This window comes from Triticum aestivum, chromosome 7A (assembly GCF_018294505.1).
Source record: "Triticum aestivum cultivar Chinese Spring chromosome 7A, IWGSC CS RefSeq v2.1, whole genome shotgun sequence".
Lineage (NCBI taxonomy): Eukaryota > Viridiplantae > Streptophyta > Magnoliopsida > Poales > Poaceae > Triticum > Triticum aestivum.
In genome coordinates this window covers 256381200-256395816 of record NC_057812.1, presented here as the reverse complement: position 1 = coordinate 256395816, position 14617 = coordinate 256381200, and the positions used below count along the sequence as shown (strand labels likewise).

The following is a 14617-nucleotide window of genomic DNA, read 5'->3' as shown; positions in this document are numbered from 1 at the left end:
GTCATAGATACGTTGACTATTATGATTGAGCTTTGAGCATGCTCAATAGGACGGTTAGATTGCAGGTTTTGTGCCCCATCTAGTGGACGAGGGCCTCTCAATTCTACAATATATTGATGACAGTCAGATTGCAGGTTTCATATATGGATGACACATCTAGTGGATGGTGTATACCTTGGGTCTATACCTTGTATCCCTTTGAGGCAATATTATGAGTTACTCCCTCCATTCCACAATGTAGTACGCCCGCGCTTCTCGAGATTCAAGTTTGACCGTAAATTTAACTACCGAGACTGACTGCTGTGGGAGCAAAAATTATACCACTGAATTCGTGTTTTCGATATAAATTTAGCAAAAATTATACCACTGATCTCGTTGGTTAAATTTACGGTCAAAGTTAGATCTCGAAAAACATGGGTGCACTACATTATGGAACAAAGTGAGTAATAAAAACACCCTTTATCAAGAAAACATGGCTCAGATCTGCATGTAACCCTGGGTTGTATCCATCGGTGTCGAGCATAGGTACTGGTGGGTCATGGTCTAAAACTCCCCTCTCAAATCGGAGGACAACCCCTTTTTTCCAAAAAAAAAAAATAGCCTTCCACACTTCATTAGCACACATTAGTTGTGCAGCCGAGCAGTTTTATTACACAGAAAAACTCCATGTCAGCTCGATGGTTAGGTAGCAAGTGTGGTGGGGAAGCAACTGTCATGCACGCATCCGAGCACGTCGCGGTAGTCCCTATGGATGGTGAAGGAGTCATACACCTTGCCGTCGCTGCTCTTCTTGTACTCGAACAAAAGCGACGAGTGGTTGAAGGCAGTGAGCTTGGTGAACCCGTAGTCTTTATCCCTGAACACACTCCACTTGGGGGTCGCGCTGGTGTAGCCCGAGAGGTGGCTGCCGCCGCCGCCTGCCACGACAAAGATGGTCCCGTTCATGGTGCCCGAGTAGTTGCTCCGCTCGCTGGTGACGCACTGGCTCTGATAGAGCGGGCAAGTACGCTCGTAGTTGTGGACGTGGCCGAAGAAGGCAATGTCGACGCGGTGCCGCTGCCACAGCTTCTGCAGGCTCTCCCGGCCCTCGGGCTCCTCGAACGAGCCCTGGTCGGCGTACCACGAGTTGGAGGAGTAACCCAGCACCCGGTGCGCCGCGAAGATGAGCCACGGCTGGTGCTTCCGGTCCACCGTGGAGAGGCACTCCTCGATGAACTTGTACTGCGGAGTCCCCTCCCGCCAGTCGTGCTCCGAGTCCGCCACGCAGAACCGGAACATCCCGTAGTCCACCTTGTACCTTGAGATTCATCGGTGGCAGTCCAGTCATTTCGTGAGTCATTTGAAACACAATAGTAGTTTGCCATGAACTTTGCAGGAAATGACTCGGATTTCTGTTGGGACTGAAAACCGTGCGTACCAGAAATTTGCTCTGTTTTCGGCCGGGTAGTAGTACATGGTCTCGGCCGGCACGCCGCACTCGCCACCGGAGTCCTTGACGTCGAAGAATCCGCCGGTGCTGGGCCAGTCTCTCTCGTGGTTGCCACTGCACACAAAAGACAAGGAGAATAAGTACTCTGTCCCTGACGTTTCTTACTTGACACTGCTCCACATGGTCATGTCATACAGGATGTGTGTATACGCCCAAACCATACCTTGCAACCATGTAGGGCTTGTTGGCGCTGATGGGGGCGACCTGTGCGGTGAACTGGTCCCACTGGGAGAGGTACCCGTTGGCGTAGGGCAGGTCGCCGATGTGGAAGACGATGTCATAGTTGTCCAAATCTTCAACAAGCTTGTCCGTTGTGTTAAGCGACCCTGGCTGGTAGTTGGCAAACTCATTTGACCCGTCCCTCTCCGCCTGAAAAGGCCAAACCAATGTAGCGTCCGTAAGAGTGATATCCTCTTCCAGCTCACTTCCTTTCTTCTACCCAGAGGCAACAGCACCCATACATTTTTCATGCTGTTCGGCTACCAAGAGACACGCACGCTATCTTGTACCTTTCCCATGTCACCGAAGACGATGATGCGCTGCAGCGAGTTCTGCCCGGGGGTCGGCGGCGCCCGGAAAGTGTAGGACCTGCCCCACACCACCGTTTCGTCAGAGAGCTCATGCCCAATCTTGTACAAGTACCTGAATCACAAACGAACTGGTCTTCAGCAAACGCTGGCAATATCAACATGGACGGGAAGGAACTGCTGCTGCATAGTAGTATTTTTTTCAAGGGCAAATTAATTCCTTAAATCGGTTTGGCAATATATGTGCGTACGTACTCTTTGTTGGGCCACAGTCCCCTCATGAACGCCGTGTGGATGAACCCGGGATCTCTCCACCCAACCGTCCGCGCCGGCTCGCCTTAATAAACCAGAGAGCACACACTCTCTCGTCAGCTGGTACGTGAAATCTTGTGCAGGATGATGTGATCTACTATCTATCTAGCCCATCAGTTGACGCTCCGTGTACGAGTACTAGGACGTACCGCACATGCTGCCGCGGGTGAAGGTGAGCGTCCCGGCGGGCGTGCGCGTGGGGTTGCCGCCGGAGGCGACCACGCCCCACTCCACGAACGGGTAGGCCTCGCCGATGTCGTAGCCGCTGGTCCACGTCACGGCCATCTCGTCGTGGGTCTTGCCCTGCGCCAGGCGCGGGAACACCGGCGCCTTGGGGTTCTTGAACGCCACCTGCTTCGACACCGTCACCAGCGCCGGCTGCAAAACCAAAATGTAATCACTGAACGTCCTTCACATGCAAAAAAAAAGGGATCGGGACAGGGTAGAATAGAACTAGTGGTTACGTTTTCGAGGCCGCCGGTGAAGAGGGCGAAAGAGAAGTCGGAGCGCTGGTTGATGAGCTGGAACCGGATGGCGCCCTTGCCCCCGTAGAGGTAGTTGGCCGAGTAGTTGGCGTACTGATACTGCAGCCCCACGCACCAACAGATCATTTCAGGTTCAGCTCGACCATGGTGAAAATTTAGAAGTTAAAGATTTCACTAAAAGTTAAAAAATTTATGTGGTATCTTTGTAGGGGGAGTTGTGCTAACCAAAGACAATCTTGCACGGTGGCGGAGGCAGGGGGGTGCTGGCAGGGGCCTTGGCCCCCCTATGCCCTCACAAGTACAGCTATATGTGCTCCTAATCCTTCATTTTCAAACATAATTAGCAAAATTTAGATGATTTGGCTCCGTCTAACATTATATAACATGTTTGGCCCCCTCTATATTGAGTTTCTGGCTCCGCCACTGATTCTTGGACGATGCAACTAGCCAAGGAGTAAGAAGTGTTGCTTTTGTGCCCATGACGAGACAATCAAACACCTCTTTTTTCAATGCAAGTGCACGTTCTACATGGTCAGTCATTCAAATAGCGTCAAATTTGTATCCGTCAACAAGTATTGCCAATATATTTGGTCATTGACTAGACGAAATTCCAAATAGTTTCAAAACGCTAATAAGGGTGGGGGCGTATGCTTTATTATGGTCGCTTTGGCTATGTAGAAATAATTTGATTTTAATGACAAAAATGCTTTTCCTTTGTAGGTTATTTTCCGTTGTACACTCGCTTCATATGTGGTCTATGCTATAACGAGCGGACCACCAACCGTTGTTCAAGCCGGTGTGTACGCGGTTGGAGCAACCGGCTACGGAGGTTTTTTCCCAACATGGTTGGTCTGGGTCGATCCACTGCCTAGTTCGACATAGGCAAAGTGTCGGTCCATAAGACTCTACTGTTGCCAATTTTTGTCAGTTTTCTTACATTTTCTAGTGTCAGACTTTTGGCGTTTGGCTTTGTGCATCCTAGTTATGCAGAGACCGGATGTTACTCATAATATTTTGTATCCGCTTGATACTACATTTGAAATAATAAAATCGCGCTCTATCGAAAAAGCTCGACCATGGTGATGTGCATCCATGTTGACAGGTGTCACCAAATTTGAAGATAAAATTCTTCGTTAGTAGTTAACCAACTGACCTTGATGGGCGCCGTGCAGAGCAGCGGCTCGCCGGGGTACCTCGATGGGTTAGGGCACGACCCCGAGCTGCATATTGGAATTAATGTCAGAGGAGATTCAACAGCGATCAGAAATGAATCTGTTGCGACTGAAATGTTAATGGAAAAAATAAATCCTAATTAAGGTCTTACATGAAATCGGCGGGGGAGAAGACGGCGATCCAGTCATCGGCGGAGGGGTTTTCCCAGCCGTATTTCACCGTGACCCATACGGTGTCTTCTTCCTGTCAGAGATAGTTCAACAGTTTGAGTTTCATAGATATTTTATTTTCATTTTGGCATAGTAGAACAGTTGGCAATTTCTCATATCCAAGCACAAGCACCATCACAAAGCACCCCGTTGTGTGCATCTCAAGACCGGAAGAAATTACGTCAACTAAGGCTAGTCATAGTGGGAGTAACTTAGCTAGTAACATAGCACACTCTAAATTTTTTTGCTTATGTGGCAAGTATTTAATGTAAGGTGGTAACATAATATGTTACTGTAACATAGCGCTTCCTAAGACAAGATGAGTCTACAAGCTAATAAATAAGATCATCTATGACACTACCATCATGTTACTTTACATATGACACTAGTCTAAGTTACTCTCCACTATGACCAGGTTAATAGAATTGTTAAGCACTCCGTACAAAGTATCTGCGAAAACTCCGGGTCCCAAAATGGAACACTGAATATACCGAATGCTTACTCAATCACTGAAGCCAGTGCAACAATGAGTATATGAAGCACAGAATCAGGATAAAGTGGTGCTTAGTGCTACCTGGGAAAAGTGATCCGGCATATTCGCGGTGACAGTAAAAAGTATGTACTAATCAAATCAAAAGCCGCACTAGTAATTCTGCAAAACTCCCTCCTTTTCGAAGAAAAAAAAGTAATTCTGCAAAACGTCGCCTGGAGCTGTTGGTTCACTTTGTATATAATGTCCCCCTGAATTAATACTTTGACTGCTCTGCCCTTCGATGCAAGATACAACTAGCACACTATTCTGCTATACAAAATTTTGCTTTCCAAACCCCAAATCCAAAGCCAGCAGGCCCGAGAGAGATTTTGCCTGCTGGTCAAATTAAGCTGGGGAATATTAATTAATAAAATAGCTAGGCAATTAGCTTTACATACCTGGTCGCCGAGCAGTGCCGGCGTGGCCCGCACGTACGCGGAGCCGTGCAGGTTAACGGTGGCCTTGTTCATGGCGATCTTGGACAGCGGCTGGATCCCCTCGGCCGGCGACGCGCTCCCCGTCGCCGCGGCGGCCACCATGGCCAACGCCGCCGCCAGGAGGACATGCGCCATTCCCATGCCTCTGCTTCAGCTGTAACTCGTGCGCGCTGGAAGCTGCTCCTAGGCTGGCGAGTGTCCAGTGTACGCCATGGCTGGCCGGCCTATATGCATTCAAGAGAGACACGGATGCAATGCGTATTCTAGTACTCTAGTAGAGAAGAAAAGAAACCGCTTGGAATAAAGCGGTTACCTATCTCATAAAACAATCAGCAACTTAAAAATAAAAAAGTAGAGAAGAAAAGGCATGTAGCCAAATGGCAGGGCTGGCGGCAGGAGAAGGGGTCCACGAGTATTACACATTTAGAGCATCTCTAACACACCTCTTAAAATCACAAACCGTAAAACTAAGATACGGGACGGAAAAAAATGCATTTTGTTAGAATAAATTCGAGGCATACCGTTGATCATCCGAGGACCAAGCAATCACACGAGCACGACACCGAGACTTGTTAACGAGGTTCACCGATATGGCTACATCCCCGGGGCTTGACTACGGGTGCTCCTCCTCGTGACACCGTCACAATACCGCACACCGGCCACCCGGGCGCCGGCACACGCCGCCGGCTCCCCCTTGCGCGTTTGTGCTATTATGTTGGCATAGGTTACATCGTGTGTCTAGCCCCGCTATATATGAGAGGCCTAGGATACAAGTGTCATATTTGGACACGACTCCACATCCTATGTAAACACAATACAACTCCTAGTCCAACTGCAACCTACCTTATACACAATATTCGACACAACTCTAACAAACTCCACCTTGACGAATATTCTCCACCACCCTGAATTTGTCAATGCGTCAAATTTTCATGTACATTGGACTTGAGCTTATCCCATGAGTATCGCTGCTACTCCAAAGACTCCATATGACTCCACCTGCAACTTGTAGTTCCTTCTTTTCTTGACCACAGTCAACACTCGAGCAAAATTAAGTTCCTTGTTACTCTAGTTTGTGCTCCCAACTTCCAGAGTATCAGTCCAACGCTATTACACACTGATCACTGACCTGCGTGAAATTGAACAACTCACATATTGGGTGTCACACATAAGAGTTACCTGAACTCAATATCACCGCTCCTTTCTTGACCGTCTGTCTAAACTTAGAGGAATTTCACCATTGCTTGTAATCATCCCGAGCCAAATTCGCAGTTGTCTCACCACATGTATGACCACCAGAGCCCTGGCCCGTCTCCATGTCCCATGCATACCGCACGCCTCGCCGCTATTACCGCGTCGAGCCCCCGCTGTCCCGGTCGAGTCTCAAGGGTCACGAAACCCACACCACTCAACCCCCACTGCAGAGTATCACCGATCATCACCGACCGATGACGAGTTTCACGCTTCCATCATACTAGGATCCAGTCCGAACTGCGTGCCACTCGCTTTTCCCCCTTGCTGAATAGGCTTTGATTCCCTGGATCATTACATCACATCCCCTCAATCCAGCTCCACCTTCAACATGACTCCATGGTAGATGATCAGTCCACCCTCGCGTCCCGTCGACTTCAAGCTCACATGTGTACGCCATCTTGAATCAACCACACGCCATAGTCTTGTCGAAGTCACACAAGCCTCGGGCTTGTGCCACGTGTTTCCACGTCCCAGAAGTCGGTCACCATCAACATCACGCTCCTACGTCGTCGTCGCTGATTCCACCATCGTCTTCTGTAACAACCGACTTGCGTCGATCCGTCAGACCATCTAGTCCAACCAAGCCGAACCTGTCCGGCTGCACGACATGCACCAGACTCCACAAGCCTTGTATGCACATCCACATGACACGCTTGCCCGCGCGCCTCCGCCACCTGCCCACGTGTTCCGAGCCATCACAGCAAACCGACCCAGAAAAAAAACTTCCATGCAAACTGCACAATTCTTCTTCTTTTTCTGTCACTATTTGTTGTTGCTTCTCCGTGTACCATATAGCAGAACAAGGGACCAAACTTGATCCAACCAAACTGCTCTCATGCACACACATGTGGTCATGTAGCCTTTTTTCCATACAACTTTTGCTTCAGATACACTTTGGTCGTCGCAGTCTTGGACATAAATTGACTTTCCAGCTTCTCCCAGATCTTCTTCGGCGAATTCTCATCCATCACATGATAAATAACCTGGTCCGACAGACACAACCGTATAGTCCCGGCTGTTTTTAACTATTGGAAATATGCCCTAGAGGCAATAATAAAATGATTATTATATTTCCTTGTTCATGATAATTGTCTATTATTCATGCTAGAATTGTATTATCCGGAAATCGTAATACATGTGTGAATACATAGACCACAATGTGTCCCTAGCGAGCCTCTAGTTGACTAGCTCGTTGATCAATAGATAGTCATGGTTTCCTGGCTATGGACATGGGGATGTCATTGATAACGGGATCACATCATTAGGAGAATGATGTGATGGACAAGACCCAATCCTAAGCTTAGCTCAAAGATCGTGTAGTTCGTTTGCTGTAGCTTTTCTGAATGTCAAGTATCATTTCCTTAGACCATGAGATTGTGCAACTCCCGGATACCGTAGGAGTGCCTTGGGTGTGCCAAACGTCACAACGTAACTGGGTGACTATAAAGGTACATTACAGGTATCTCCGAAAGTGTCTGTTGGGTTGGCACGAATCGAGACTGGGATTTGTCACTCCGTATGACGGAGAGGTATCTCTGGGCCCACTCGGTAATGCATCATCATAATGAGCTCAATGTGACCAAGGGGTTGGTCACGGGATCATGCATTACGGTACGAGTAAAGTGACTTGCCGGTAACGAGATTGAACAAGGTATTGGGATACCGACGATCGAGTCTCGGGCAAGTAACGTACCGATTGACAAAGGGAATTGAATACGGGATTGATTAAGTCCTCGACATCGTGGTTCATCCGATGAGATCATCGAGGAGCATGTGGGAGCCAACATGGGTATCCAGATCCCGCTGTTGGTTATTGACCGGAGAGGCGTCTCGGTCATGTCTGCGTGTCTCCCGAACCCGTAGGGTCTACACACTTAAGGTTCGGTGACGCTAGGGTTGTAGAGATATTAGTATGCAGTAAACCGAAAGTTGTTCGGAGTCCCGGATGAGATCCCGGACGTCACGAGGAGTTCCGAAATGGTCCGGAGGTAAAGATTTATATATAGGAAGTCCAGTTTCGGCCAGCGGGAAGGTTTCGGGGGTTACCGGTATTGTACCGGGACCACCGAAGGGTCCCGGGGGTCCACCGGATGGGGCCACCTATCCCGGAGGGCCCCATGGGCTGAAGTGGCGTGGGAACCAGCCCCTGATGGGCTGGTGCGCCCCACCCAAGGGCCCAAGGCGCCTAGGGTTGGAAACCCTAGGGGGCCGTTGCCCCCCGAGGGGGCATGCGCCCCCCTGGTTGGAAACCCTAAGGGGGCCGTTGCCCCCAGCCCCCCCCCTTTTAGATGGGATCTCCAAGGGGGCATGCGCCCCCCTATATATAGTGGAAGGGAGGGAGGGCAGCCGCACCTTGCTCTTGGCGCCTCCCTCTCCCTCCGTAACACCTCTCCTCCCCGCTTGTGCTTGGCGAAGCCCTGCCGGGATCCTGCTGCATCCACCACCACGCCGTCGTGCTGCTGGATCTTCATCAACCTCTCCTTCCCCCTTGCTGGATCAAGAAGGAGGAGACGTCTTCCCAACCGTACGTGTGTTGAACGCGGAGGTGCTGTCCGTTCGGCACTTGGTCATCGGTGATTTGGATCACGGCGAGTACGACTCCATCATCCCCGTTCACTTGAACGCTTCCGCTCGCGATCTACAAGGGTATGTAGATGCACTCCTATTCCCCTCGTTGCTAGAATACTCCATAGATTGATCTTGGTGATGCGTAGAAAATTTTTAATTTCTTCTACGATCCCAACAGTGGCATCATGAGCTAGGTCTATGCGTAGTTACTATGCACGAGTAGAACACAAAGTAGTTGTGGGCGTCGATATTGTCAATTTGCTTGCCGTTACTAGTCTTATCTTGATTCGGCGGCATCGTGGGATGAAGCGGCCCGGACCAACCTTACACGTACGCTTACGTGAGACCGGTTCCACCGACTGACATGCACTAGTTGCATAAGGTGGCTGGCGGGTGTCTGTCTCTCCCACTTTAGTCGGATCGGATTCGATGAACAGGGTCCTTATGAAGGGTAAATAGAAATTGGCAATTCACGTTGTGGTTTTGGCGTAGGTAAGAAACGTTCTTGCTAGAAACCTATAGCAGCCACGTAAAAACTTGCAACAACAATTAGAGGACGTCTAACTTGTTTTTGCAGCAAGTGTTTTGTGATGTGATATGGCCAAAGGTTGTGATGAATGATGAATGATATATGTGATGTATGAGATTGATCATGTTCTTGTAATAGGAATCACGACTTGCATGTCGATGAGTATGACAACCGGCAGGAGCCATAGGAGTTGTCTTTATTTATTTATGACCTGCGTGTCAACATAAACGTCATGTAATTACTTTACTTTATTGCTAAAGCGTTAGCCATAGTAGTAGAAGTAATAGATGACGAGACAACTTCAAGAAGACACGATGATGGAGATCATGATGATGGAGATCATGGTGTCATGCCGGTGACAACGATGATCATGGAGCCCCGAAGATGGAGATCAAAGGAGCAAATGATATTGGCCATATCATGTCACTATTTGATTGCATGTGATGTTTATCATGTTTTACATCTTATTTGCTTAGAACGACGGTAGCTTAAATAAGATGATCCCTCGTAATAATTTCAAGAAAGTGTTCCCCCTAACTGTGCACCGTTGCGAAGGTTCGTTGTTTCGAAGCACCACGTGATGATCGGGTGTGATAGATTCTAACGTTCGAATACAACGGGTGTAAGACAGATTTACACACGCAATACACTTAGGTTGACTTGACGAGCCTAGCATGTACAGACATGGCCTCGGAACACAGAAGACCGAAAGGTCGAGCATGAGTCGTATAGAAGATACGATCAACATGAAGATGTTCACCGATGTTGACTAGTCCGTCTCACGTGATGATCGGACACGGCCTAGTTAACTCGGATCATGTTATACTTAGATGACTGGAGGGATGTCTATCTGAGTGGGAGTTCATTTAATAATTTGATTAGATGAACTTAATTATCATGAACTTAGTCTAAAATCTTTACAATATGTCTTGTAGATCAAATGGCCCACGTTGTCCTCAACTTCAACGCGTTCCTAGAGAAAACCAAGCTGAAAGACGATGGCAGCAACTATACGGACTGGGTCCGGAACCTGAGGATCATCCTCATAGCTGCCAAGAAAGATTATGTCCTAGAAGCACCGCTAGGTGACGCACCCGTCCCACAGAACCAAGACGTTATGAACGCTTGGCAGACACGTGCTGATGATTACTCCCTCGTTCAGTGCGGCATGCTTTACAGCTTAGAACCGGGGCTCCAAAAGCGTTTTGAGAGACACGGAGCATATGAGATGTTCGAAGAGCTGAAAATGGTTTTTCAAGCTCATGCCCGGGTCGAGAGATATGAAGTCTCCGACAAGTTCTTCAGCTGTAAGATGGAGGAAAATAGTTCTGTCAGTGAGCACATACTCAAAATGTCTGGGTTGCATAACCGCTTGACTCAGCTGGGAGTTAATCTCCCGGATGACGCGGTCATTGACAGAATCCTTCAGTCGCTTCCACCGAGCTACAAGAGCTTTGTGATGAACTTCAATATGCAGGGGATGGAAAAGACCATTCCTGAAGTATTTGCAATGCTGAAATCAGCAGAGGTAGAAGTCAAAAAGGAACATCAAGTGTTGATGGTGAATAAAACCACTAAGTTCAAGAAAGGCAAGGGTAAGAAGAACTTCAAGAAGGACGGCAAGGGAGTTGCCGCGCCCGGTAAGCAAGCTGCCGGGAAGAAGCCAAAGAATGGACCCAAGCCCGAGACTGAGTGTTTTTATTGCAAGGGAAGTGGTCACTGGAAGCGGAACTGCCCCAAATACTTAGCGGACAAGAAGGCCGGCATCACGAAAGGTATATGTGATATACATGTAATTGATGTGTACCTTACCAGTACTCGTAGTAGCTCCTGGGTATTTGATACCGGTGCGGTTGCTCACATTTGTAACTCAAAGCAGGAGCTGCGGAATAAACGGAGACTGGCGAAGGACGAGGTGACGATGCGCGTCGGGAATGGTTCCAAGGTCGATGTGATCGCCGTCGGCACGCTACCTCTACATTTACCTACGGGATTAGTTTTAAACCTCAATAATTGTTATTTAGTGCCAGCTTTGAGCATGAACATTGTATCAGGATCTCGTTTAATACGAGATGGCTACTCATTTAAATCCGAGAATAATGGTTGTTCTATTTATATGAGAGATATGTTTTATGGTCATGCTCCGATGGTGAATGGTTTATTCTTAATGAATCTCGAGCGTAATGCTACACATATTCATAGTGTGAATACCAAAAGATGTAAGGTTGATAATGATAGTCCCACATACTTGTGGCACTGCCGCCTTGGTCACATAGGTGTCAAACGCATGAAGAAGCTCCATGCAGATGGACTTTTAGAGTCTCTTGATTACGAATCATTTGACACGTGCGAACCATGCCTCATGGGTAAGATGACCAAGACTCCGTTCTCAGGAACAATGGAGCGAGCAACCAACTTATTGGAAATCATACATACTGATGTGTGCGGTCCAATGAGTGTTGAGGCTCGCGGTGGCTATCGTTATGTTCTCACCCTCACTGATGACTTGAGTAGATATGGGTATGTCTACTTAATGAAACACAAGTCTGAGACCTTTGAAAAGTTCAAGGAATTTCAGAGTGAGGTTGAGAATCAACGTGACAGGAAAATCAAGTTCTTGCGATCAGATCGTGGGGGAGAATACTTGAGTCACGAATTTGGCACACACTTAAGAAAATGTGGAATAGTTTCACAACTCACGCCGCCTGGAACACCTCAGCGTAATGGTGTGTCCGAACGTCGTAATCGCACTCTATTAGATATGGTGCGATCTATGATGTCTCTTACCGATTTACCGCTATCATTTTGGGGCTATGCTTTAGAGACTGCCGCATTCACTTTAAATAGGGCTCCGTCGAAATCCGTTGAGACGACACCGTATGAATTATGGTTTGGGAAGAAACCTAAGCTGTCGTTTCTAAAAGTTTGGGGATGCGATGCTTATGTCAAGAAACTTCAACCTGAAAAGCTCGAACCCAAGTCGGAAAAATGCGTCTTCATAGGATACCCTAAGGAAACATTGGGTATACCTTCTACCTCAGATCCGAAGGCAAGATCTTCGTTGCCAAGAATGGATCCTTTCTAGAGAAGGAGTTTCTCTCGAAAGAAGTAAGTGGGAGGAAGTAGAGCTTGATGAAGTACTGCCTCTTGAAGCAGAGAGTAGCGCAGCTCAGGAAAATGTTCCTGTGGTGCCTGCACCGATTAGAGAGGAAGTTAATGATGATGATCAAGATACTTCGGATCAAGCTCCTACTGAACTTCGTAGGTCCACAAGGACACGTTCCGCACCAGAGTGGTACGGCAACCCTGTCTTGGAAATCATGTTGTTAGACAACGGTGAACCTTCGAACTATGAAGAAGCGATGGCGGGCCCAGATTCCGACAAATGGCTAGAAGCCATGAAATCCGAGATAGAATCCATGTATGAAAACAAAGTATGGACTTTGACTGACTTGCCCGAAGATCGGCGAGCCATAGAAAATAAATGGATCTTTAAGAAGAAGACAGACGCGGATGGTAATGTGACCATCTATAAGGCTCGACTTGTCGCTAAGGGTTATCGACAAGTTCAAGGGGTTGACTACGATGAGACTTTCTCACCCGTAGCGAAGCTGAAGTCCGTCCGAATCATGTTAGCAATTGCCGCATTCTATGATTATGAGATATGGCAAATGGACGTCAAAACGGCATTCCTTAACGGCTTTCTTAAGGAAGAATTGTATATGATGCAGCCGGAAGGTTTTGTCGATCCTAAGAATGCTAACAAGGTGTGCAAGCTCCAACGCTCAATCTATGGGCTGGTGCAAGCATCTCGGAGTTGGAACATTCGCTTTGATGAGATGATCAAAGCGTTTGGGTTTATGCAGACTTATGGAGAAGCCTGCGTTTACAAGAAAGTGAGTGGGAGCTCTGTAGCATTTCTCATATTATATGTGGATGACATACTGTTGATGGGAAATGATATAGAATTCTTGGAAAGCATAAAGGCCTATTTGAACAAGTGTTTTTCAATGAAGGACCTTGGAGAAGCTGCTTATATATTAGGCATCAAGATCTATAGAGATAGATCGAGACGCCTCATCGGTCTTTCACAAAGTACGTACCTTGACAAGATATTGAAGAAGTTCAATATGGATCAGTCCAAGAAGGGGTTCTTGCCTGTATTGCAAGGTGTGCGATTGAGCACGGCTCAATGCCCGACCACGGCAGAAGATATAGAAGAGATGAGTGTCATCCCCTATGCCTCAGCCATAGGGTCTATTATGTATGCCATGCTGTGTACCAGACCTGATGTAAACCTTGCCGTAAGTTTGGTAGGTAGGTACCAAAGTAATCCCGGCAAGGAACACTGGACAGCGGTCAAAAACATCCTGAAGTACCTGAAAAGGACCAAGGATATGTTTCTCGTTTATGGAGGTGGCGAAGAGCTCGTCGTAAAGGGTTACGTCGACGCTAGCTTCGACACAGATCTGGATGACTCTAAGTCACAAACCGGATACGTGTATATTTTGAATGGTGGGGCAGTAAGCTGGTGCAGTTGCAAGCAAAGCGTCGTGGCGGGATCTACATGTGAAGCAGAATACATGGCAGCCTCGGAGGCAGCACAAGAAGCAATCTGGGTGAAGGAGTTCATCACCGACCTAGGAGTCATACCCAATGCGTCGGGGCCGATGACTCTCTTCTGTGACAACACTGGAGCTATTGCCCTTGCCAAGGAGCCCAGGTTTCACAGGAAGACCAGGCATATCAAGCGTCGCTTCAACTCCATTCGTGAAAGTGTTCAAAATGGAGACATAGAAATTTGTAAAGTACATACGGACCTGAATGTAGCAGATCCGTTGACTAAACCTCTCCCTAGAGCAAAACATGATCAACACCAGAATTCCATGGGTGTTCGATTCATCACAATGTAACTAGATGATTGACTCTAGTGCAAGTGGGAGACTGTTGGAAATATGCCCTAGAGGCAATAATAAAATGATTATTATATTTCCTTGTTCATGATAATTGTCTATTATTCATGCTATAATTGTATTATCCGGAAATCGTAATACATGTGTGAATACATAGACCACAATGTGTCCCTAGTGAGCCTCTAGTTG

The 14617-nt window shown here is 47.6% G+C and overlaps 1 protein-coding gene across 1 annotated transcript; it reads right to left on the bottom strand.

Annotated features, from left to right (window-relative positions):
- Positions 1-544: 544 nt before the first annotated feature.
- On the bottom strand, positions 545-5445 carry LOC123151778 (nucleotide pyrophosphatase/phosphodiesterase). The gene is made up of 10 exons (XM_044571430.1): positions 5126-5445; positions 4138-4229; positions 3967-4033; positions 2793-2912; positions 2478-2706; positions 2272-2353; positions 1999-2131; positions 1653-1858; positions 1418-1543; positions 545-1297 (listed from the first exon to the last, which is right to left on the bottom strand). The coding sequence occupies exons 1-10, from the start codon at positions 5303-5305 to the stop codon at positions 682-684; spliced, it is 1851 nt and encodes a 616-aa protein (XP_044427365.1). The 5' UTR covers positions 5306-5445; the 3' UTR covers positions 545-681.
- Between the last annotated feature and the right edge of the window lie 9172 nt (positions 5446-14617).